General features: G+C 39.5%; 3 protein-coding genes across 4 annotated transcripts; 2 read left to right on the forward strand and 1 right to left on the reverse strand.

Annotated features, from left to right (window-relative positions):
- Positions 1–379: 379 nt before the first annotated feature.
- Positions 380–2,400, reverse strand: mrpl30 (mitochondrial ribosomal protein L30). Its single transcript, XM_032568082.1, has 5 exons — positions 2,115–2,400; positions 1,513–1,599; positions 1,156–1,302; positions 813–886; positions 380–575 (listed from the first exon to the last, which is right to left on the reverse strand). Exons 1-5 carry the CDS (start codon positions 2,154–2,156, stop codon positions 443–445), a joined length of 483 nt encoding a protein of 160 aa, XP_032423973.1. The 5' UTR covers positions 2,157–2,400; the 3' UTR covers positions 380–442.
- A 144-nt stretch (positions 2,401–2,544) lies between these two features.
- Positions 2,545–5,393, forward strand: mitd1 (MIT, microtubule interacting and transport, domain containing 1). Its single transcript, XM_032568080.1, has 7 exons — positions 2,545–2,893; positions 2,968–3,069; positions 3,576–3,712; positions 4,412–4,498; positions 4,586–4,698; positions 4,822–4,882; positions 4,967–5,393. Exons 1-7 carry the CDS (start codon positions 2,749–2,751, stop codon positions 5,060–5,062), a joined length of 741 nt encoding a protein of 246 aa, XP_032423971.1. The 5' UTR covers positions 2,545–2,748; the 3' UTR covers positions 5,063–5,393.
- Positions 5,394–7,762: 2,369 nt separating this feature from the next.
- cracdla (cracd like a) lies at positions 7,763–23,044 on the forward strand. Of its 2 annotated transcripts, none has more exons than XM_032567557.1 (10): positions 7,763–8,016; positions 12,708–12,766; positions 12,920–13,064; positions 13,157–13,289; positions 13,373–13,516; positions 15,673–15,930; positions 16,012–18,019; positions 19,111–20,042; positions 20,255–20,372; positions 21,914–23,044. In XM_032567557.1, exons 2-10 carry the CDS (start codon positions 12,718–12,720, stop codon positions 22,102–22,104), a joined length of 3,978 nt encoding a protein of 1,325 aa, XP_032423448.1. In that variant the 5' UTR covers positions 7,763–8,016; positions 12,708–12,717; the 3' UTR covers positions 22,105–23,044. The 2 variants fall into 2 exon arrangements, with proteins under 2 accessions (XP_032423448.1, XP_032423447.1); XM_032567556.1 differs by lacking the exon at positions 7,763–8,016 and adding an exon at positions 12,519–12,613.
- Positions 23,045–23,056: the final 12 nt, after the last annotated feature.

The following is a 23,056-nucleotide window of genomic DNA, read 5'->3' on the forward strand; positions in this document are numbered from 1 at the left end:
TTCTCCATCAGGCTGTGACTGAGCAGCTGTATTTACAGTGAAATAAGATATTTACACACAGCGTGACTCTCATAGCTTTTCCCCCCGACATTACACTGAACACATTGGAGCCGACACAAAGGCACATTTACACTCTGATTATTAGGACAGGTATCGGTTCCTTTCCTCCTATGCCTAGCTTTACCTGTATAGGTTCATTATACTTTTAATTACTGAAACAAACTTTTCAATCATTTAGACTTTTAGATACACCAGTAGTTTCAAACTGTCTTGGTTATTTGTTAAGCTAGGTTTGCTGAGGGATTTCAAACTAATCCAATCACTACAAAATATTTCATTAAGCTCAAAAGACACCTTAGAAGAGAACAAGACTGGAACCTATTTTTTATATTTCTTCCTATTTATTAACAGCTTAAATTTGAACAAACATCACAGAGCAGAACTAAGACTCAATAGCCTTGTTGTCGACAGGTTGTAGAAGGCGATGTACAATCAGCTCTCCCTTGCTGTTGATGTATGTGTCGGCCATGTCCTCCTCAGAAGGGAGACCATGTGGAGTTTTCAGGGGCTGTATCCTTCATGCAACAGGAAACCGTAAAAGGTGGGAGACAATCATACAGTTATATACCTTTTGTCTCTATGATGAATGTGACAGAAGGCTTAATAAATCATTTTTTAAAGTGATCTGGCACTACAAATCATTACTTGGATGACTTAATCTGTAGTAATCTTCATGGTATTTTTTTTTAAATGCCTGCTTTGATTTTGTTACTTTATTATTTAAAGCACTCTGCATTGTAAAGTAATCTTACCTTATAAGATGCTTGATAATTTTCAGTTGGTTATTAACTGAAGGTGTGTTTTTATGGATTACAGGTTTGTGGGCCTGACAGGAAGACAAACAGAGAGAAAGATTAAAACATTGTCTATGCATTATATACAGTGCCATTTGTATTTATGATAGCTTAAGTGTTAGGTTGACAAACACTGTGTGCTTATCTTATTATTGAACAATTATTCTGCCAGCTACTAGTAATAAATAAATTATGGGCTTTATTGACAGGTAGACATAAAGTCCAGGTTGCACACGTGGATCAAGACTTGACTGAATATCTCCCAACTCTTGTTGCTCATTTTAGATGATATTAATAGTACCTTTTGAAGTCCAAAGTATTTCACGATGTTCTTCTCCCAGTATGGCCTTCGCATTGCACTTTTTACCCGGGTCACTATGTGCAGTTTGTGAGGTTGCTCTGGATCGCCTCCATACTTCTCGTGCTCTTTTGATCTCTCTTCAAAAATCTGTCAAACGGGAACAAACATTTAATTTCTCATCACAGACAAGGCAAACGAGCTGCAGCAGGTGCCTTATTTTTACACCACTTCGAAGCATTGACAATGAAATGCATCTTACTCTTTTTTTCCCCATAAAATGTTGAAAATGAATATTAAAAAAATACATATAAAAAGTGACAAGTGTGAGAACATTGAGTATTTTTTCTTGATTCTCACCGTCTCTGGGATTCTTGATTTGGAAAATTTGCTGCGAGCGGGCACAAACCACGAACAAGGTGATAAAACTGTGGCGTCTTTCAATGCCTGCAACATCAGAAGAAACAGAGACTGTATGTTAGCACTGTGAGCCAGGAGGGTGGTATCTTTTCTGATGCACAAAATTCTGTGAAACGTCGACAACACAAAAAGTTTCTATATCAGATTAATCTTCCATATTCCATATCTATTCTCCAACTGCAACTGTGTTTTCTCGGAGACTCCACAATACAATACAAAATTATTTGACGATTTTTAAATGATCCTACGTCTGAGAGTGTGCATGAATAATTGTCTCCCTGTATTGCTGGTCCTTTTATCTCTTCACTGTTGTGTTTCTTTGCAGCTTTGGTCGCTTCCAGCTTAACAACAGCTAAGAAATGTCTCCAAGAAAATGTCTCCATATGATTGATAAATAATTATGACCAGTAGAAGTAATATTTTGTACGAGTCAAATAGCCCAAGTAGAGATTAGAGCCATCAATTGTATGACACCTTTGAAAATAATAAAGAATAAAATTGAAATTTCCACGAATATGCCCTAAATATACTAAAACACTTACCTTACTTGTGAGAAAGCTCAAACTGCGGCAAATGCCTGACATGTTGAATTTGTGAGGCACAAGCTGCTACTCAGACGCAAAACGCCAAGGTTACAGCGCCGCTAAAGGCTAAATATAAAAAATGCTAACGTTAAGTCGCAATTAAGTTGAGAGCCTAATGTCTAACAATATTCACTAAATTCACCACCAAATCCCCTTTTCGAGAAAAATAACATTATACTCCAAAACAGCCTAAACGCGTTTGTCCTGGGTTTCACCTGCACGAAGCTAACCGGAAACGTGACTGAGTTACATCTAAACTGTACCGGTTGGAAAACACTCCTTCCTTTATTTTTTCATTTTAAAATAAAACTTTATTACTTGTCTAAAATGCACATTTAAAAGTTTAAGAATTGTATCTAGATAAATAAGCACTTTTTATAAGTATTTTTCAAAACTTTTTTCATCTGCGTATCTGAAATTAACAAATGAACCATCACCTTTTCCTGGGGAATTATTTTGCAGGAGCTCTTAGATAGCTTTCAACTTCTAGGCGAGTTCCACCAATTTTTAGGTTATTTTCTTTTACAAATGAAGCACGAACCAGCGATAACATAAAAATAAATATTAAAAGGTAAAAAAAACATAAAGGAAAATGACAGAGAACCACGTGTCCGGGATGGAGGCTTCGGCCGTGTCAGTTCTGAAACGAGCCGTGGAGCTGGACCACAGCGGCCGCTTCCAGGAGTCTCTGGTCTGCTACCAGGAGGGAATCCAGCTGCTCTTAGACGTGTTGAAAGGTATCCCATTGTTCCTGATGTAAACATTAAAATTCACAACTCTCAGCTCACATGTTTCCTTCCGGTCTTAACAGCTTTGAAAGATGACTCAAAGAGAGGACACTACAGGGAGAAGATCAAGGGCTACATGGACAGAGCAGAGCAAATCAAATCTCATGTTAACCAGATGAAAGAAGGTACTGTCATCAAACACAGGACTTCCAGAACTCTCCATACCGCGTCAACATATTTACATTTCCTCCTTGACGCGTTTTCCTAGGTTTTAATGTGGTAATTGCAGTTGTGTGATAACATTTCCATGTTCAGAGGAAGAAATGAACAAGGTTCTGTGAGCTGTCCAAAGTTCTGGATATTGTTTTTTAACCTCTGCCTTGAACCTCTCTATAACCTTTTCCTGCGTTTCTTATGCTGTTTGTTCTCTAATGTTCTCTGACAAACTTCTGACACTTTTCCAGAACAGTTGAATTTATGCTGAGATTCACTTTTACACACCTGACTGAATACAAACTATTCTTATTACTTAAAAAATGAATAAAATTTATACATTCTTTTTCTTTCACTTCACAATAATGCACCCCTTTTTGTTTGCTTATCACATAAAATTCATGTAAAATACCGTGATGTTTTTGGTTGTAATGACACAAAACTTGGAAAATGTAAGTATTTTTTCTCGTGCTGACAGATGGGAAATATCACGAGCAGATAAAGATCTCGGAGGATGCCACAGGCTACTGCTATGAGGCTCTGTTTAAACCATACATCAGCAGCGCTCTCTCTGAGATTTGGGTGGAGGACCCATACATACGTCATACCCACCAGGTGTGATCCCTGTTTTTTCTCTTTTATTTATTATTGTGTGGTTTCTTTCTGCTGGATTCATTCATATTAGGCTTTGCTCAAAGATGGCAGCAGCTACTTGTGTCTGTATTCTGATAATCAGGGTTACGCTGTGATTCAATTTAAATTTTTCTTGTATTTTGCCACAAAATTTAAAGGAAACAAGAGTTGGTGCATTGCCATGCATGAAAATTCTGCATTGAAATACTACATTTTTCCCTTCTTTCTTTCCCTTTGCTGCCCGCACTGGATCCATATTCTTAGAGATAGAGAGTAAGCGAACAAAAGGATGAGGATGTGGTAAAAAAAAAAAAAAAAGGAAGATACAGATAAGAGTAATCAAAAATGTGGTTTAAAAAAAGTTAAATTCTTATTTCATAATATGAGATTTAGATTTTTACTCAGAGGCGGTGTTTCAGAATTAAGGTTTATTTTTTATTGTTTTATTTATTTTTTTGCCTTGGTGTTCAATTTATTCTAATATTCTTTAAAAGTCCTGTTTTTAAATAACATTTTTTTCTGAAAATGTATCTTCCTACACAGCTGTTGTTATCTTTAACTCATGTGAATCATATTTAAGCTTTGAGTTAAACTTCATACAGTTTAATAGTTTGAAGTCTCCTCTCAGCACAAACGTGCTTTATTAATGCTAATTAAACCCGTTCGTCTCCTCTGCACCAGTTGTACAACTTCCTACGGTTCTGTGAGATGTTGCTAAAATCGTGCGGCAAGGTGAATAAGATCCACCTCCTCACATCCCAGGATGAAGTAGGTTACCTAAATAATGAGCTGACATTGTGTGACGAATGTCAAGCAGTCACAGATGTTAATGATTCTGATGGTTTTTTTGTCCAGGGTGATAACACCCAGCAGAGCAGCGCTCTGTCCGAGCTGAGGGACAGTCTGGGGGGTCATGGGGTGACTCTGGATGTTCAGTACTCCTCCACCATCCATGACAGGGAGATCAGGTGTGTCTTTTACCTACAGGGTGCTTTTTTTCTTGTTTGCTTTCAGTTTACAACTATGTGCAACGATGTTTTTTTTTTCTTGTGTTCAAAATGAGGAATTAATACTCTGGTAACTGTTTATAGGTTTGACAATGGTTGGATTATAAAAATCGGAAGAGGGTTGGATTACTTTAAGAAGCCTAAGGTGAGACTGCAGCTTCATATTCTGAGTAATCATCTTTTTTTCTGTTATCTGTGGATGTTAAGTTCTGATTGTTGTGTCCAACAGGGCCGGTTCTCTATCGGATATTGTGACTACGACCTCAGACACTGCCATGAGACTTCTGTTGACATTTTCCACACCAAACACACAAAAACTCTATGATATTCATCCTGCTCAAAATAACATTTTCCTCTAACTTCAGAGACTGACCTCAAAAACTAAACCGAAACACATCTGCATTGATTTTAATTTTGCCTTAACATACAGCTTCTCCCGCTGGATTTTTCTTGCACTGGTGTGTCATAGCCAAAGTTGACAGGACTATTAAAACTTTCTTTACTTTAAGACGTTCTTTTGAACACCCGCCTCTCTTTTGTCGTATTTATTAAGGTTGCTTTTTTAGAATCTTGTATGAATGTGTGATGGCATAAGCTGTTAAAATGCTTTAATACATTTTCTGAATAATTAAAATGTTCTTTTACTGATCTATAAATGCAACACTGTTTTTTTTTGTGGTTAAGCAATATGAATAAAAAGCTATCTTAAATTCATAAAGCCATGATAATAATGGCATGAAGGATATTAGATAAAAATGGGATCTTTTAAAAATGTATTAATATTTAGTTGAAAAAATCCTACAAAAATAAATCTTTTCAGTCAGAGAGACCTGGTCAGTATGGAGAATTAGACTGAGACAAATAAGAGATATAAACATTCATTTGTAATAAAATAATCTTAACTGGGGTTGGGGTTAATAAGAAATGCCTCTTTGCTAAATTTCAAGATTTATTTGACCAGTTTACATACATTTGAGGGTTTTGTAGAATTATATTTTTGGTCCATGCAGGTTCACCTCTGAAACACATAACTTGTCTCTTTCCTTAATGGTACGAAGGTTGAACATTTAACATTTGCATAGGTTTTGAACAGATGAATGTGGCAGCTTCAGGTTTGTTGTCCAAGGATGAATCAGACTGGTGGAGGACCACGGCTCTTTCCCCAATTTATTTAAAAAGTTTTTAGTTAAAATCTGAAAATGGCTAATTTACCAAAAAGGAAATAAATAAAGTCTTGTTTAAATAAGCTGTGAAAAGTGATTTATAGATGCATAAAACCACAACACGTCTCTTTTAAAATGCACATTTAAAAAAAAAAGTTTCAAATATTATGTTATATTATCAAATAATATATATTATTACAAATACTATGTTAGGAACTAAATTTTATAGTTGTAGTAAAAGACGTATTTTTATGCCTTTATATCTGATTCAACAAGAGTGGTATAAGTGGCTAAACATTGGTTTCTTTTTTGTTGATACAATCTCAAGCTTATCTTAAGGCACACTGACACCAGCTGTTCAACTGACTTTGACCATGTTGCATCAGCAGGCTGAGTGTTGTGTGTCACAAATTAAGCTATATATGCTAAGAAATCACGTCTTTGTTTACAAGCTTGATTTCTGTTCCATTATTGTCACGTGTTTCTTTTGTTTGTTTTTTGTTTATTTTCAATTAAATGGGGTTAAACTGACAGGGATGGTGGAATGAAGGGCTGGGATTACAGAAAACGTGGCGCTCATGCACTCATAAAAAAACTGATAAAATTACTAAAAACGTATTAAAACTAACAAGGAGATTTTACATATTTGTTTACTGAATCCCTCTTTTAAAAACAGGTAATGCGCTGTGATAACGTCTGTATTACCAGTCAACATGTTGAAATAAAAAAAATTTTGTAAAAAATAAATTAATAAATAAAACCGGTTAAAGGAAAATAAAAATCTAAATGGTTTTCTAAAAGGTTTTCATGGGAAACCTTTTGCTTAACTGAAGGGTGACTCTCATGGGTTCACACGGCTCTGTGATCGGATTATCTATCAGCCTTAATCTCGATATGCACAGTCCTCATCTGGGTTCAGAGATGAAGAAATTATAATCCATGAGGAAACCTCCTGAACAAGAGACAATCACATGCAGTAAATAAGGTCAGTTTCCCTCCGTTTCTCCACAGCAGGGAGGGAAAGAGTTCAGTTCATGTTCTGATTATCTGTTTGTAGCGTAAATAATGTAAATAATCTACAATCACATTATACACAGGTCACAAAACGCAGCCATGCATATTGGTCTTTATGTTTTAACCAGAGAGAAATCCATGAATGGACATATTCTTCCTGCTTCTCTACATTTATGTATTAGTTGAGAGGAATGTAGTCATTATTTTAATCTGATAGATTTGAAACTAATCATTAAGGAGCTCAGTTCTGTGTAACTGGATATGAAATGGACCTGCTGTCTTGCAAAGAGTTTATGGTGTTTTGTAAATTGACACTGTAAATAAACAAAACTTCAAACAAACTTTTTATTTAAATATTTTTGCATTTTTAAATCCATTCTAAGCTACTTTATTTCACTCACATGAACCAATGCCTATATAGTGTAGTTTCTGCCTTTTTTTGTTATTTATACTTTGCTTCTTTTTAATACCATAAAAGAATGTCAAAAAAGTTAATGCCTTTAAAAAGACAAATTTTAGCCTTAGAAATTACCGTACCAAGAATATAAGACAACTAAATTATGAGTGACAATTTCAATTTGTTTTTTGTTTTGTTTTTTTGTCCCAGACTTTTCTCCCTGTATTCATCTGGGAGAGCGAATGACCTAGTGTGGTCTATAAACAATCTCATGAGCCATGATTCCTGTGTGCATGCCCTCCTTCCAACTGGACTGGAGCTTTATTTTTTCCCTCTACTCTCATTTCTGGGCCTAAAAACCAGGTTAGCGTTTTATAAGGAGCTTAGCGCAGAGGGCCACAGTGTGCCACTAATGTAATAGAGTATCCCTCCCTCTCTCTCTCTCTCTCACACACATTCTCATCTGTCCTCTTTTCTCTTTGTGCATTTGCTTATCCTGTCATGCAGTGACCTTCTCCCTCTGTTGTCCATTCTTCTCCCAGCCTGTTTTTTCCACTTTTCTTCGCTCCTTTGCCTCTGCTTCTGCAGATGTGGATGATGTCAGCCTGAGGGTTAAACATTAGGTCTGTCACACGACTGAGAACTCCGACTGGAGACGAGGACAAACAGGAGGGAGGGAAGCCGCGCTGCTGGTTTGGTCGTTTGGTGAGTTTCAGACTGCATGGAGAGGGAGTGATTGAGTTTTTCCAGGTGAAATTCTTGGAAATGTTATGTTTTTGAATGAAATACTCCGATGTAGCTCTGTCTGTGGATTACTGTGCTGCTGTGAAATCTTACTAGAATCTCTCTGCATTGTCAATAATCCACCAGATTATCCTCTTTTTCTCTAGATGCTGTTGTTTGGCTCTGTAAATATCACAACTTCATTTCATGTTGATTTAATTTTTAGCCTAAAAGCACAAGGAAAATTATATTTTAGGGTTACTCTTCCTGCCCCTCCCTCTATTGTCACATGGTTATCATGTGTTTGTATCCTTTTAAGAAGGTGTGCTCCATTAGACAAGGTGCAGTATGGACTTTGCATGTTTGCCTATAACCTGATCTATCTGGTGTTATCAGTCAGGCAAGCAAGATTACACCCTTTTGACTCCTTGACGACTGAGGCACAACAGCATGAAACACAGAGTGGCTGCAGCTCACAAACACCAGAGCGACGTTACAATACAAAAATATACAAAACGCAGCCAGATTTAAGACCTTAGTCTTAAATCCTTCCATCTTGGAAGAGCTGGGAAGATTTTGAATCTCTTCTAGAATGGCTCTAGTGTTCATAAAATTCACTTTCACTCTTCCTAAAGTGTATACTTCTTGTCACTTTATATCCACAAACATAAATGTATTTTTATTGGGGTTTAATTCAACAGAGCAACACAAAGGAAAAAGCATTTTAAAAAGATTTATACAGGTATAAAATCAAAAACGTGTGGTGTGCGTTTGGTGGTTGTCATCCACCATTTATCTGGGTATCCCTAGAAATAATATAATGCAACAAATGGCCTTCAGTACACACCTAGTCAGTACACAGACTCCACCCGTGTGTAATACAATCCCAACATAAAAGCAACCATTCAGTGAAGGCCTCAGAGGTTTGTTGGGGAACAATAGTGAACAAACAGTAATAAGAAGACCAGCAGAACAGCCAGGGATGGTGTTATGGAGACGTTTAAAGCAGGGTTAAGACAGGAAACAATGTCTCAGGGTTTAAACATGTCAGTGTTCGATCCATCACCAAAAAGTTACAAGTGTTTGGCACAACTGTAAACCTACCAAGACATGGTTGCCTTGTAAATTGACAGCTAAACAAACATTTGACATTTGTGGAAGACTGGCAAGAGGAAAGTTACTCTTGAGAGAAAGTCATAAAAAGTTGTTTGGTCTAAAACACTGTCAACAAATTCACCTTGCTCATCAACCTGAGTGAAGCATCCCCACAATAAGACATAGTGTAGTGGTGGCAGCATCATGATGTGGGATTGTTTTTCTTTCTTCACATGGGTCAGATGAGCTGTTAAGAAAACCTGAGCTGGAGGCTAACCATCCTGCTGGATATTGACCCTAAACATACATCTACTGTGCTGCTTTCCATCAATCAATAACATAAGATATGAACAAAATACATTGAAGTTTGTTGTTATAAGAAGACAAAACGTGGAAAAGTCGCCATTGAATAATCTTACTCAATACATTTCAGAGATTATTGGATTGTTGCAATAGTCACTATGTCATGATGGTAGTTTTTAACAAGCCCACATGCAGAACACAAGACAGGAGAGGTAGGATCAGTGTTAAATGATTTAATAAAGATCACACAATTATCAGTGAGAATCAGGATGGTCTGGTCCAGGGGCAAAAACAGGGACGGCAACAATGGTTCACTACGAGGAAAGAACAGAGTGGTGAGTTCAGGGGTCGTGGGAAGGAAGGAAATCTTTCTGGGAAAAAACAGGCTGGTCTTACTTGTTGCTGATGAACAGAGTCTTGGAGGGGAAACCGAGTATGTCCGGGGTCTCGGTTCTTGGTGGGTCCAGGAACAACGGAGGAGTGCGGTGGGCAGCGGACAGGTAGGCACGAGAGCAGCGGGGAGACGGAGGAGTGGTACGGCCGCCAGCCGTGGGGTCCAGGAGATAATTGCCAAAACAACGGAGAGGTAAGTCTGGGAACTCGGGCAACCTGTGGATACTTTCCACGGCGTCACGAGGATGGTTCAAAAGCCAGGAATTCAACCGGGATCTCATCAAAGGATCACCTAAAAGGCAACGGAGTAGATAAAGATAATTACTAGAATGTTCAAGACAACTAGAAACACAGAGACAGGCTCAGGGGGGCTCAGAGGTACCGTGACTGGCTAACACTCAGGCGACGCTGGACTGGCGGCCAACTCCTTAAGTCTGCGCCGCTGATGAGGATGATCACGAACAGCTGCGGATAATAATGCACCGCACTCCAGCCGGAACCTGTCGCCATCTGGTGGTAAAAGGTAATAAGGGTGCACAGGAACTCCCACCATGCAGCCAGAACCCCGGAACATAACAGTACCCCCCCCTCAACGGTCGCCACCTGGCGGCCTAGACGAACTGGAAGGCAACGAGGAACGATAGTCGGAGATAAGGGAAGGGTCCAGGATGGAAGAACCAGAGATCCAGGACCTGTCCTCCGGACCGTAGCCCTCCCAATCGACGAGGTACTGCCAGCCGCGACCTCGCCGACGGGAGTCCACGATCCGACGGACGGTGTATGCAGGATGGCCATCAATGTCACGGGGGGGTGGGGGGGGTGCGGCTGGAGGGCAGAGCGTGCTGGTCTGGACCGGTTTGATCTGGGACACATGGAAGGTGGGGTGGGAGCGGAGGGAGGCGGGCAGACGGAGACGGACAGCCGACGGACTGAGTACGGTTTCAATGGGGAAGGGACCAATGTATCGGGGAGAGAGCTTTCTGGAAATGGATTTGAGCGGAACGTCACGTGAAGAAAGCCAAACCTGTTGACCAGGGACGTATATGGGTGCTGGTCTCCTCTTCCGGTCAGCCAGGCGCTTATTTCTATCCGCAGTGTGGTTGAGGTTACTGATAACAGTGTTCCAGACCTTCCGACAACGGCGGATGTGATGACGGACTGAGGTGACCGAGATATCCTTTTCCTCTGAGGAAAGAAGAGGGGGTTGATAACCAATGGAAGCCTCGAACGGGGACATACCGGTAGCTGCCGAGATGTGGCTGTTGTGAGCGTACTCCACCCAAGGGAGGAATTGGGACCAGTCAGAGGGGTTGGTGGAGGTGAAGCAGCGGAGAGTGGTTTCCAGGTCCTGGTTGAGCCGTTCGGTTTGACCGTTGGTCTGGGGGTGAAAGCCGGAAGAGAGTGAGACAGATGCGTTGAGAGCCGAACAGAAACTTTTCCAAACCTGAGAGACGAACTGAGGACCTCGGTCAGAGAGGATGTCCTGTGGGATGCCATGGAGTCGGAAAACGTGTTTGATCAGAAGTTGAGCGGTTTGAAAAGCCGTGGGCAACTTACGGAGAGGAACGAAGTGGCAGGTCTTGGAGAAACGGTCGACGATGGAGAGGACGGCGGTCATGCCCTTGGAAGGAGGTAGGCCGGTAACAAAATCTATAGATATGTGAGACCATGGTCGTTTGGGGACGGGGAGAGGTTGCAGGAGACCAGATGGAGGTTGGTGAGAGGTCTTATTTCTGGAACAGGTGGTGCAGGCTTGGACATACTCACTGACATCCTTATGGACAGAAGGCCACCAAAACTTGCGGAGGACGAGTGCAATGGTACGGCTTATTCCGGGATGTGCAGAGAATTTTGAGGCATGGATCCAGTGGAGGAAACGGGCTCGGACAGAGACAGGAACATAGAGCTTGTTGGGAGGACGGAGGAGTGGTACGGCCGCCAGCCGTGGGGTCCAGGAGATAATTGCCAAAACAACGGAGAGGTAAGTCTGGGAACTCGGGCAACCTGTGGATACTTTCCACGGCGTCACGAGGATGGTTCAAAAGCCAGGAATTCAACCGGGATCTCATCAAAGGATCACCTAAAAGGCAACGGAGTAGATAAAGATAATTACTAGAATGTTCAAGACAACTAGAAACACAGAGACAGGCTCAGGGGGGCTCAGAGGTACCGTGACTGGCTAACACTCAGGCGACGCTGGACTGGCGGCCAACTCCTTAAGTCTGCGCCGCTGATGAGGATGATCACGAACAGCTGCGGATAATAATGCACCGCACTCCAGCCGGAACCTGTCGCCATCTGGTGGTAAAAGGTAATAAGGGTGCACAGGAACTCCCACCATGCAGCCAGAACCCCGGAACATAACACACTATTGATCAAATAAAATTCTGAACAAGGCTACAAAATAAAAATTAAAGCCATTGCAGAAAATCATTTAAGAAGTGACCATATGAACGCGACTCCGTTGTTTCATTTGAATGTTGTAACGATGCCTGTTGTTCTGCTGCATAAACTTAATTGGTACCATAATTATTATACTAATAAGACCACCTGGATAATATAATAAATTAGCTATTCTTAATAATGATTGCATTTTGCTGATCAGGGCAAGATGCTGCCCACCGCTGCCTGCTTTTCAGCAAAGGTTATTTCTGCTCCTGATAATCAGCCCTGTAATAAACCTTTGAACCGCATGTCTGTATTTATGCTTGAGAACAAAGAGCACACCACTGCTATGTTCATATCATTTTAAATGTACTCCACCATGGAAGAACAGCCCGCAAACATGGTATACGTGGAGTTTTTGTGGAGGCAAGTGCTTTTTGTAAATGTCTCCTCATAATAACACATTTTTGTCCTTTTCCGTATGTTTTCTTTTAAAGGATCGAACAGATGGAGTCGTTCTCAGGAGACAATGAAGAAGGCACAGAGGACGTCACAAGTAAGATTATCTCTTGCAGAAAATTGTTAAATTGGAAGGGTTTAAAAAAAAAGAAAAAAAAAAGACAAAATCAAAAGATTTTGGAGATGTGATAGAATTTGTTCTGCCTTTGTGTGAATCAGCCTGAATCTGCCTCTTTCTTGGCCCTTACAGAACGTAAAAGCTCCAAAATCAAGTCTCTGAAAAGCCGTTTCTTCAGGAGGGCTAAGAAGAAGGGTGCAGAGGCAGATGCCAAGCTCAGCCAGTCAGCTAGTGATATAACCGCTGGAAAAGGACTTGGTTCAGATGAAAATTTAGCGTGAGTGTACAGCTGACAAAAAAGCTTTGCAAATAGTACATCTAATTTCACATCCTTATTCCCCTCAATCTTCTATTCTCTGTCACTAAAAGTTCTCAGGGTACAATGGGCTCACGAGCATTTTCCCACGAAAGCATCTTTCTGGATGATCAGGTCCTTTCGGACCCGGATCCAGTCAGGGTTTCATCTCAGGAGAATGTTCACAGCAAAATCAAATCTCTGCAGGTATGGCTTCTTGTTCTCTTTACGGGGAATTTAAGGCAGGAGCAGCACATTTAACAGCAGCATCCCATGCTTTACTGCTGTAGATGAAGCTCCAGCTGCAGAAGATGCATTTTGGGCCACCGCCAATGGTTCTGCCAATCAGGAGTCCAGAGGAAATGACTCAGCAGTCGGAGGACTTTACTTTCCACGACTCTAATGAAAGCTCAGGAGAGGGAACCCTCACAAAGGTAATTCAGTATCTGATTTTTGCTTCACCAAGGTGTAGACTGAATAAATAAAAGCGTCAAATACAACAGTCCCAATGGAAGAGTGGAAGAAAAATCTGTTTCATACTAAATTTTATATTTATTTTACCAACACAACAGCACAATGTGTTTTATTAAGGAGGGGGTAATTGATTAGATAAAAAACAGTAATAAATTTTGTTTAGTCACTGTTATGCATTGTTAAACCACATTTATAGTCCCTCTTCTGTACTATAAGCAGGCCTATAATCAAAATAAGAAAAAGGTGTCAGGATAAGATATAATTCAGAACTTTCCCACATATTGTATGGAAGCGTAGAGCTGTCAACCAGGCTAAAGAGAAATAGAGCAAAATTAAGTTATAACATAAGAACCTTTATTGTTGTAACAATGTACTTGTCACGTTTGTGCAAAATGCATATAATGTTATAACAAAAAAAACTTTCAGATTCTTACCACCTAACATTCACATTGTGAAAATATGATAATTTCTTGTGCAAATGTCAAAAAGATCATTTTTGAACAATACATTTTCTTGTTGAAACATAAAACCTTCTACGTTCAGTTGCTCCCTCTAGACACAGTCAAGATGCCACATTTCTCTTTTCTCAACCCTGTTTGGGTCCAGATACTCTGTAAATGTTTCACACCACCCTGAGAGACAACATAACCTGTCTGAATGCAGTTCAGCTGGTGTGGTATGCATTAATGGAGTTGAGAATGCTGTCACCTCAGTCAAAACAGACTCATTGTGCCTCCTGTGCAGCTCCATGTGTTTTAAGTTCCTTATCAGTGTACGGATAATTATCACAGCACTGTACACAATGTTGAACAACAACATAATCTCTTCATGGCTCAATCCAAGCATGAAATACAACTTAATCGGTTCTGGTTGACGAGGTATTTTCTAATTCTCTAATCTATCCCATCATAATTTAATTATGTTGTAAGGTAAACATATATTATATTCTAACAAGAAAATGCATTATTGTTTATTAAAACAAAATACCAACATAATTTACATGTTTGTAGTATATATTTTACTTCTAGATAATATTTATAAATTTAAGAATGTAAAAGGTTTTTGTTACAATGTCATAAATATGAATATTGTAATAATGTGACATATATTGTTCAGACAATTTTAGTATATTGTACAATCATGTACTATTTAATTTCCCTTTGGGATCAATTAAGTAGTTTTGAATTTGAATGAAAAATAATTTGCTAGAACAATGTAATATAGCTCCATTATTACTCTGGCTTGTTTTTTGGTAGATGGTACTTCTGTGTTTTTGTTCATTACTGTTACAAACCTCAGTGCATTTTACTGGGATTTTATGTGACAGCCTAACACAAAGTAGGTCACAATGTGAAGTATAAGGAAAATTATTTTATGGTTCTAAGAATTTAAAATACACAGGATGAATTTGAATTCTGCTCCATTTGCTGTTGTACCCTTAACAAAAATCACCTGCCTTCAGAATTTTCCCAATGAAGTTAACGGAGTTGAAAAGTGTGGTATTTAATCGAGCAACCACTGCACCTGAACCTGAAAATAATATTCCCAATTCAAGACTTGGGAGTGGAAGCATCATGCTTTGGGATGCTTTTTTTGTTTGTTTGTTTTAGCTGGGACAGGAAAGATAGTCAGAGTTGATAGGTAGATGAAGCTGAATGAATAAAAGGTCCTGGATGAAAACCGTGTAGAGGCTGTGAAACTTATGAGACTGGGCTGGAGCAGAAGCCTGGGCTACATGACTATGGTCTATCAAGTGAACTGCTTATTCTGGGTCGAGACCTGAATTCAATAGAGAATCCAGGCCATCACATAAAAATTACTGTATACAAATGTTTTTCCTACAGTCTTAATGAGCTTGACAAAATTTTCTCTGAACAATGGGTCAATTTGTTATTCTTTTGATAAGTCTGCAGCCGTAGTTGCAGGAAAATGTGGTTCTAAAAGCATTTCCTTGTGAGTTGAACACAAATGCACATCATTCTGTTCACATAAATGGAAGTTTGAGGGTTGAATGTGAAAAATCTCAATTCATGGATATATATGCTTTTTTAAATCATAGTAATCAATGATTTGTTTTAAATGCTATAAAGCGTGACCTCTTGCCTTTTCTTTTCAGTCAACATCTCAGCCAACTTCTCCTCCAGTCTCGCCCATCTCAAAATTGGCTCAAACAATATCACCGTCCCAAATGCCTTCCCATCACTTTTCTGTATCTGGACCCAACTATTCATCACCAGCTACAGCTGAGACTCCGGTAGACTTCAGCACACCAGCCGAATTCACCGCCTCCCTAGATACATCTGCTTTACGCCACAGGATGTCGATCAAACCTAGAAACCAGAGAGCCAGTTCAAAGAGAAAACCATCTTCTGGGGTGAGAATCCACATCTATCCTCACAAAGACAGCGCTAAAAGTATAAAAGTATATATTTTACCGTTTTTCTTCTCTTTTTAGATTGAATCTGGGTCTCCTTTACGGGACCTGAAAGTCCGTGACCGATTTGAGCGTGTTCAAGAACAAGAGAAGGCGGTTGTTGCTCAAGAGGGACAAACAGAGGAGACAGACAAAGGACAGGCCAATCTTTCCCAGCTTTCTCCACTAACATTTGAAGAATTGTCACCAGTTTCATCTGAGGTTACGTCCAAATTACCCAGTCAGAACAATGCTCTTCCTGAGACCAAAGCCTTCCCAATTCTTCGAGTGAAGCCTCCAGGGCAATTGGATGCATCGCCCACTAAACGGCCACACTCATCCTACATTGATTCAGAAATCAAAGAGAAAAAGGAATCGGATTTGGAGAGCCAAGTAACGTCCCAAAACAAGAGAAATACTTTTTTTGCCAGCATGACTGAAGTGTCCTCTGAGCAGCTCTCGCCATTCAGCTCATGGTTGACATCCAGGTCACCTCTTGCTCAGCAACAACAGGCTAAAAATAATGAGGACATCTCAACAAGAATAAAGAGACAATCATCAGGATCTGACTCCTTTAATTTGTACAGAAACTGGGATGAAGAAAGACCTCGATCAGGCAGTTTCACAGGACTCCTGGAAAAGTCTAAGCCCAGGACTAAATCATTCGGGGTAGCTGAAGAGAAAATTGCAAAAGAAAGAGAAGAACTAAAGAATTTAACAGGATCCTTGGAAAAACCTGAAGCCAGATCTAGATCATTTGAGGGGATAGAAGATAAAATTACAAGAGAAGAGGAGAAAGTTAGAAGTTTAACAGGAGTCTTTGAAAAACCTGAAGCCAAGAAAAGCTTGGCTTCAGAGAAAATCACAAGAGAAAAGGAGGAAGTTAAACGTTTCACTGGATCCCTGGAAAAACCCGAAGCCAAGACTAGAGAATTTGGGGGAACAGAAGAGAAAATTACGAGAGACAGAGAGGATTTAAAGAGTGTCACTGGACTCTTTGAGAAACCTGAAGTCAGGACTAAATCATTTGAGGGAACAGAAGAGAAAATCACAAAAGAAAAGGAGGAAGTTAAAAGTTTTACAGGATTGCGGGAAAAATCTGAAGCCAAAAGTAGACCATTTGGGGGAACTGAAGAGAAAAACACAAGCAAAATAAAGGAACTTAAAAATGTCACAGGATTCCTGGAAAAACATGAAGCCAAGATTAGACCATTTGGGGGAGCAGAAGAGAAAAACACAAGAGAAAGAGAGGAACTTAAATATTTTTCTGAAGTCCTTGGGAAACCTGAAGCCAAGACCAGATTATTTGGTGGAACAGAAGAAAAAATCACAAATGAAAAGGAGGAAGCTAAACATTTTACAGAGTTCCTGGAAAAACCTGATGTCAAGACCAGATCATTTGGGGGAACAGAAGAGAAAATAACAAAAGAAAAGGAGGAAGTTGAAGGTTTTACAGGATTCTGGGAAAAACCTGAAGTCAAGACTAGACCATTTGGGGGAACAGAAGAAAAAAAGACAAGACAAAGAGAGGAACTTAAAAATTTTACTGGAGTCCTTGAGAAACCTGAAGCCAAGACCAGATCATTTGGGGGAACAGAAGAAAAAATCACAAGAGAAAGGGAGGAAGTTAAAAGTTTACAGCCTAAAGGAAGCCCCTTTGCTGCAGACAGATCCACGGGCTCATCTCTTCCATGGGAAAGAAATCTCAACTATAAAAAAATAGAACCAGTGACAACAGCCAAAAACTCACCCTTAGACACGTATGTCGTAGAGGCAGCGAGAGTGGACGGCACTCCGGAGATAGTGGATGAGGCTGTGGGAGCAAAGGAGCTTCCGGAGGATGAAACAAGGACACCGTTTGGCGTAAAGCTTCGCTCCACATCGCGCTCATTCAAGTTCCGCTCTGAAACAGCCTCTCAGCGCCATTCAGCGACGCTGCTGTCCGATGACCAAGATGTCGACACAAAGAAAAGACAGAAAATGGTCGACTGTTCCAGTCAAATATCTGAAAAGATACTAGCAAACACAAGCAGCTCCCGCAGATCACCAGGTGAGTCTGTCACAACTGTTATTTTTATCATTTTAGGGAATAATTGATTTTCTCAGACTCTCTGGTGCTCTTCAAAGTGGGAAAGACAGGAAAGCATTCTATTGAAGCAAGGCAGATGGGCTTTGATCTTCATAAATCAGGAAAGGACTGCAAGAAAGCGACTGGCCTGAACTTGTCTATTGACCCATTTAGAGTGATAAATGAGAAGAATGACAGAAAACCAATGTAAATATATGACATTTATATGTCATATATTTACTGAGACTTCACTTCACTGAGACTTAGTCAGATGGTACTGAGACTGAGGATAAGCTTTTCAATCTGGCATATAACAAAGGATGAATATAAGAATAGGCACCTCACGCCCAGTGCTAAATATAGTGGAAGATTTGTGTCGTTTGTTTTTTGTTTTGGAAAACTTATTGGAGCACATGGCTTCATTTAATTTTTGAAACACCAGGACATTCTGAATAGAACTCTAGTGCCCTCTTCCAGAAAAGTTCAGATGAATCATCATTGAGTCTCTCAGTAGGGCAATAACCCAAAACATATTGCCAAATTAACAAAGACATATCCAGTTTGCTCTATGACATCAGTCCTCCTATGTAAATCCAAGTCACAAACCTATAAGGTAACCTGAGGAGAAGAGTTTAATTGAGGACCCAAAATGCTGCACAATGTTTAGACTGTCCAATGATGAATGCCCACCAGTTATTTTAAGGCTTTTGATACATTTTCACCCTGTGAAATTTTTTTTTTTAAGTTTCTAAAAAAAAAAAAACACATAAAACTGCACAGACAAAATAAGGATTACATTTGCAGTTGATATTACATTGATAAGATAAAACACTATTTAGTGCAGATTACAGACAATGCATGTATTGAAACATGTAGTGTGTTTTTGCAACTTTTGCATAATTTTAGTACTCTAGTTAAACATTGCATGCTGTGCAGCTGTGTCTTCATAGCAAGGTCCCACATTGTAAATAATCAATCCAGAAAGATAAGACTTCTTGCAATCACACAGGAACTTTGCACTCAATAAAATACCACTTGGCTAACATGTCTAACAGAGTTGTGTCACTCCACAGATCCAGCTCCTTTCGGCGTTACCCTTCCAGTCAGGCGCAACACTTCACTTGAAGAAAGTTCTCAAACCACTCCCGTAGAAGTCCAAACAACTTCCATGCACCTAGGGGTATCTGAAACTGCCCCCCAGGTGACTCAGCCTAGCTCACAAGCATCCTCATCTGATGTGTCCTGGATGAGTTTGGCCATGGAAAAGACCAGGAGTCTCCAACATCTTTTGACCAGCAGATTTCAAAGAGATTTTACTGGCACACAAACTGGAGCTCGGCCTAAAAGCCAAGAAGAGACAATCACTGGACCTCAGGTGCAGAACCAGACAAAGATTCAACAGAGCACACCACAGCTATCATCAGACAAAATGAAAGAAGAATCCGTTCAAAGCAGTGGCGAAGAGCAAGCTGTCAAACCCTCGGCACCAGCATCGCAAAAGAAGATGACGCTGATAACTCAGTTTGAGTCATGCAGCTCTAGAGACTCTCCAATCTCTAGACAAATGAGCCAAGGCCAGATGCAGCCTAACAGAGCTCAATCAGACCCTCAGGCCATCCCAAGAACAACCCACTCTCCATCACCCTCATCTCCTCTAATAGGCAACACGTCTCCATTTACATTTACACGAAGGAACGCGCCCCAGTCGCTTGCACAGCCTAACCAATCCTCTCCCCAGCAGCAAACCTGCTGGACCAGTCAAGGTCTCCAACCTGCCACTCAATTCAAACATGTACCTTCAGCTCTGGATTCAGAACCTGCAGTCACATCAGCTGCAGCTCCCACTCTTGACTTTGCCTTGGAAAGAAGAGAAAAAGAATTCAGTGTTCCGAAAGAAAGTCCATCCCTCGTAAGCAAGCGGGTACTTTGGACTGGATCAGCGGCCGACAGGGTTGCCTTCATGGAGAAACGGGCAGAATGGACAACGCCACCATTGCTAAAGGAGGTTAGTCGCACTTTGGTGCGGTATCCCTCTTGTGGAACTGTCAGTAAAGCTATTGTAACACAACTTGATACTTAAATCAGATAGTTATACAGAATAAATTATTTAGATTCAAAAGTTATATTTGGTGCTGAACTAATATGTCATTTTATCTGAATAGTAAAATAAGTCTTTGCTAATTTTGTGAAAAATAAATAATTTTATACCTTTCTCAGGTGGAACAGAAGAAATCTCAAGCACAAATGCAGACCTCGAGTGACACTGACACTCTGGCTTATCTTTTCCCTCTAAGCAAAGATACAATGGAAATTAGACAAGTGGCAAAATCAGCAGGTATGTTGGCACACGTTTGTCATTGCAATACAGTACCACTTCAACATTTATGCACCCTGTCACATTGCATCCGCAAAGACTTTGCAACATACCAACACAAAGCATAGAATAATTAGTAAAATGATACATGGTTTTCAGATATGTTTACAAAAGGTTGATGTACGTCTGTATTTAGCCCCCCTGGTGTCAGAATGTTGTAACCACCTTTACCTGCAGTAAGAGCTGCAAGTCCTCTGGGAATGTCTACTACTAGCTTTGCACATAATTTACTTCTCTATTCCTCTTTGCAGCATAACCTAAGTTCAGTCAGATGATATGAAGAGTGTCTATGAATATTAACATTTCAGTGTTGTCACAGATTTCAGGTTGGATTTAAGTTTAGACTTCCACTCGACCATTTAAGCACACGAATGAACCTTGAGCTAAACCACTGGTTCCAGGACATTTTGTGCCATCTCACAAAATACTAGATTTTCCAGGTGCCACAGTACTGTTGAGGCATTTTAAAGCAGTCATTGGAGTTTTCTGTTTATTATTTGTCACATAAAAGCAAAAGCATTTATATTCATTTGCACTTCATGTTTTTAAGTAGAACTTCCTAGCTTGAAAGAAAAACCCCGATTGAGAATTTGAAGCAATGGACAGGTGGAGGTTTCTCACCAACCCCAACCTCAAAATCCAATAGAGCTGCCATGTTTTAGTGGAGAGAAAACAAATGTATTTACATTAGTTTGGATTGTTGATTGTTGGCATAGCAAAACATGTTTAAGTTGGGTTTGACGTTATTTTCTGACTCACATTTTAAATTCGGAACTAAGTGGAATGCAGCACTTCAAGATTCACTGTTATCTGCTTTCTTCGTTTCTTCGAACCACTTTCCACTGTCATTCCCTTCACATACAGTACAGACCAAAAGTTTGGACACAACTGTGTGTCCAAACTTTTGGTCTGTACTCAATACAGACCAAAAGTTTGGACACACTTTCTCATTGAATTCAATGAGAAGGTGTGTCCAAACTTTTGGTCTGTACTGTATGTCTTCAAATTTTTCAATTTCAATTTGTGGATTAAAAAGGAATATCACAAACAAATGTAAATCCACCTACATGAACCACAAAACTGTTTTCACTGTGCTTGATGTAATTTGGCACAGAGCTGTTTGAAGCTTGAACGACTTATTGTTTTAAATTATTTGAACTTATAGACTCTAAATTAAAATGACAAAGTATCCCCACAGGACGATACGATCACCATCATGTTTCACTGAAGGGAAGGTGCTCAATGAGCAGTGGTACTTTAGTGCCAAGCACAAGGTTTGAGTTTAGAGTAATAAATTTCGGTTTTGGTTCTATCTGACCAGAAGTTCCCCACGTTTGCTGTGTCCCAAATATGACTTGAGGCACATTGCAAATAGTTTTTAGTTTAAATGTGCGAAATGTAGAATGATTTGAGGCACTGTGAGTTTATAGGTGCTGCTTCCCTAATATTGACAATGCTAAGCTGAGGTGTGTTGAACAGTTTTCCCTCTTTGCATTGTGTAGAATCCAGCCCGTCCAGGGTTATAGAAAAGCCTCCTGAGGACAAATGGACCCAGAAAAATGTGGAGTTGCCCTCCTCCCCATCTTCTTTACTCACTCGTTCATCAGCGCTGCATTCTGACAGCAGCCAGCCGTCCTGGATGGAGCTGGCTAAGAGGAAGTCAATGGCTTGGAGCGATAAGAGCACGGGCTAAGAGGGGAACCTGAGAGATTTACGGGTTCTGGAAACAAGAATAAGTACTGATTTGAATGAGAGAATAAGATAAAGGTTGAGTAAAGCTGCCTGGAAGGTGTTGATCAGATGTGATGGAAAAATTTTACACCGTTTCTATGTAATCACAAAGTTTTATTGTTTTAGGAACAGAAAGAGAGACTCAGTAAATTAATTTCATTATGATCCCACGTCATAAAAAGATGTTTATGAATCGTTACTAATTATATTAGATAGTTTATTACTGTAAAAATGTTTATGATAATCAAACAAACAAATTTTATTAGTTTCTCTTATCGAACATTTTATTTTCAAAGAGCTGAGCAAAAATAAACAAAAGTTATTGGTTTCTCTAATTTTATGTCGAGAAATTTAACTAACAGCACCATCTACAGGCAATGATACAACAGTCTACCAGAAAGAGAACTTCATTTTCTTATCCTATTTATAGACCTTGAATTAAGAAAACTAATCACAAATAAGGAAAAGTGAAGATGGTTAAAATCTATTTCATTGCTTTATTTTGAAGCTCCAGGCATTCTGAGCAGATTCTCCCATGATGTCTTTCTTAGACATTTACATACAAAAAAGCTGATGAGAATCTTATTAATAAGATACAAACCTTACCATGGTCAGTTAAGATTTTACATGGTATAAAACAATCTGTCTTTCTCATACTTTACATCTCTGATGAACGATGTGGTTGTGATTGATTGACATTTTTATTATTCATTATTAATTAGCCCATTGCATAATACATCAGCAGATTTTATAAATTATAAATTGCATTGGGAAAGGATGTCTAAAAAAATTTTTCTTTTAATGTATATTTTAAATTTGGTACTTAAAGTGCTTACCACAAACACGCCTCTTGTGCAGCATAAAAACATTACGAGTATATTAAATGACATTTTGATGTGTAACTTTATTTTATT

This window comes from Xiphophorus hellerii, chromosome 7 (assembly GCF_003331165.1).
Source record: "Xiphophorus hellerii strain 12219 chromosome 7, Xiphophorus_hellerii-4.1, whole genome shotgun sequence".
NCBI classification, from domain to species: domain Eukaryota; kingdom Metazoa; phylum Chordata; class Actinopteri; order Cyprinodontiformes; family Poeciliidae; genus Xiphophorus; species Xiphophorus hellerii.

Excerpts from the sequence above, each read along its gene's own strand:
- mrpl30 (XM_032568082.1), bottom strand. The coding sequence starts at position 2,156 with ATGTCAGGCATTTGCCGCAGTTTGAGCTTTCTCACAAGTAAG. Across the intron at positions 1,600-2,114 it reads TGAGCTTTCTCACAAGTAAG|GCATTGAAAGACGCCACAGT; the intron begins GTAAGTGTTTTA and ends CTGATGTTGCAG. Across the intron at positions 576-812 it reads ATTATCAAGCATCTTATAAG|GATACAGCCCCTGAAAACTC; the intron begins GTAAGATTACTT and ends TGTTGCATGAAG.
- mitd1 (XM_032568080.1), top strand. The coding sequence starts at position 2,749 with ATGACAGAGAACCACGTGTCCGGGATGGAGGCTTCGGCCGTGTCAGTT. Across the intron at positions 4,499-4,585 it reads TCCTCACATCCCAGGATGAA|GGTGATAACACCCAGCAGAG; the intron begins GTAGGTTACCTA and ends TTTTTTGTCCAG. Across the intron at positions 4,699-4,821 it reads ATCCATGACAGGGAGATCAG|GTTTGACAATGGTTGGATTA; the intron begins GTGTGTCTTTTA and ends AACTGTTTATAG.
- cracdla (XM_032567557.1), top strand. The coding sequence starts at position 12,718 with ATGGAGTCGTTCTCAGGAGACAATGAAGAAGGCACAGAGGACGTCACA. Across the intron at positions 13,065-13,156 it reads GGTTCAGATGAAAATTTAGC|TTCTCAGGGTACAATGGGCT; the intron begins GTGAGTGTACAG and ends TGTCACTAAAAG. Across the intron at positions 18,020-19,110 it reads CAGCTCCCGCAGATCACCAG|ATCCAGCTCCTTTCGGCGTT; the intron begins GTGAGTCTGTCA and ends GTCACTCCACAG.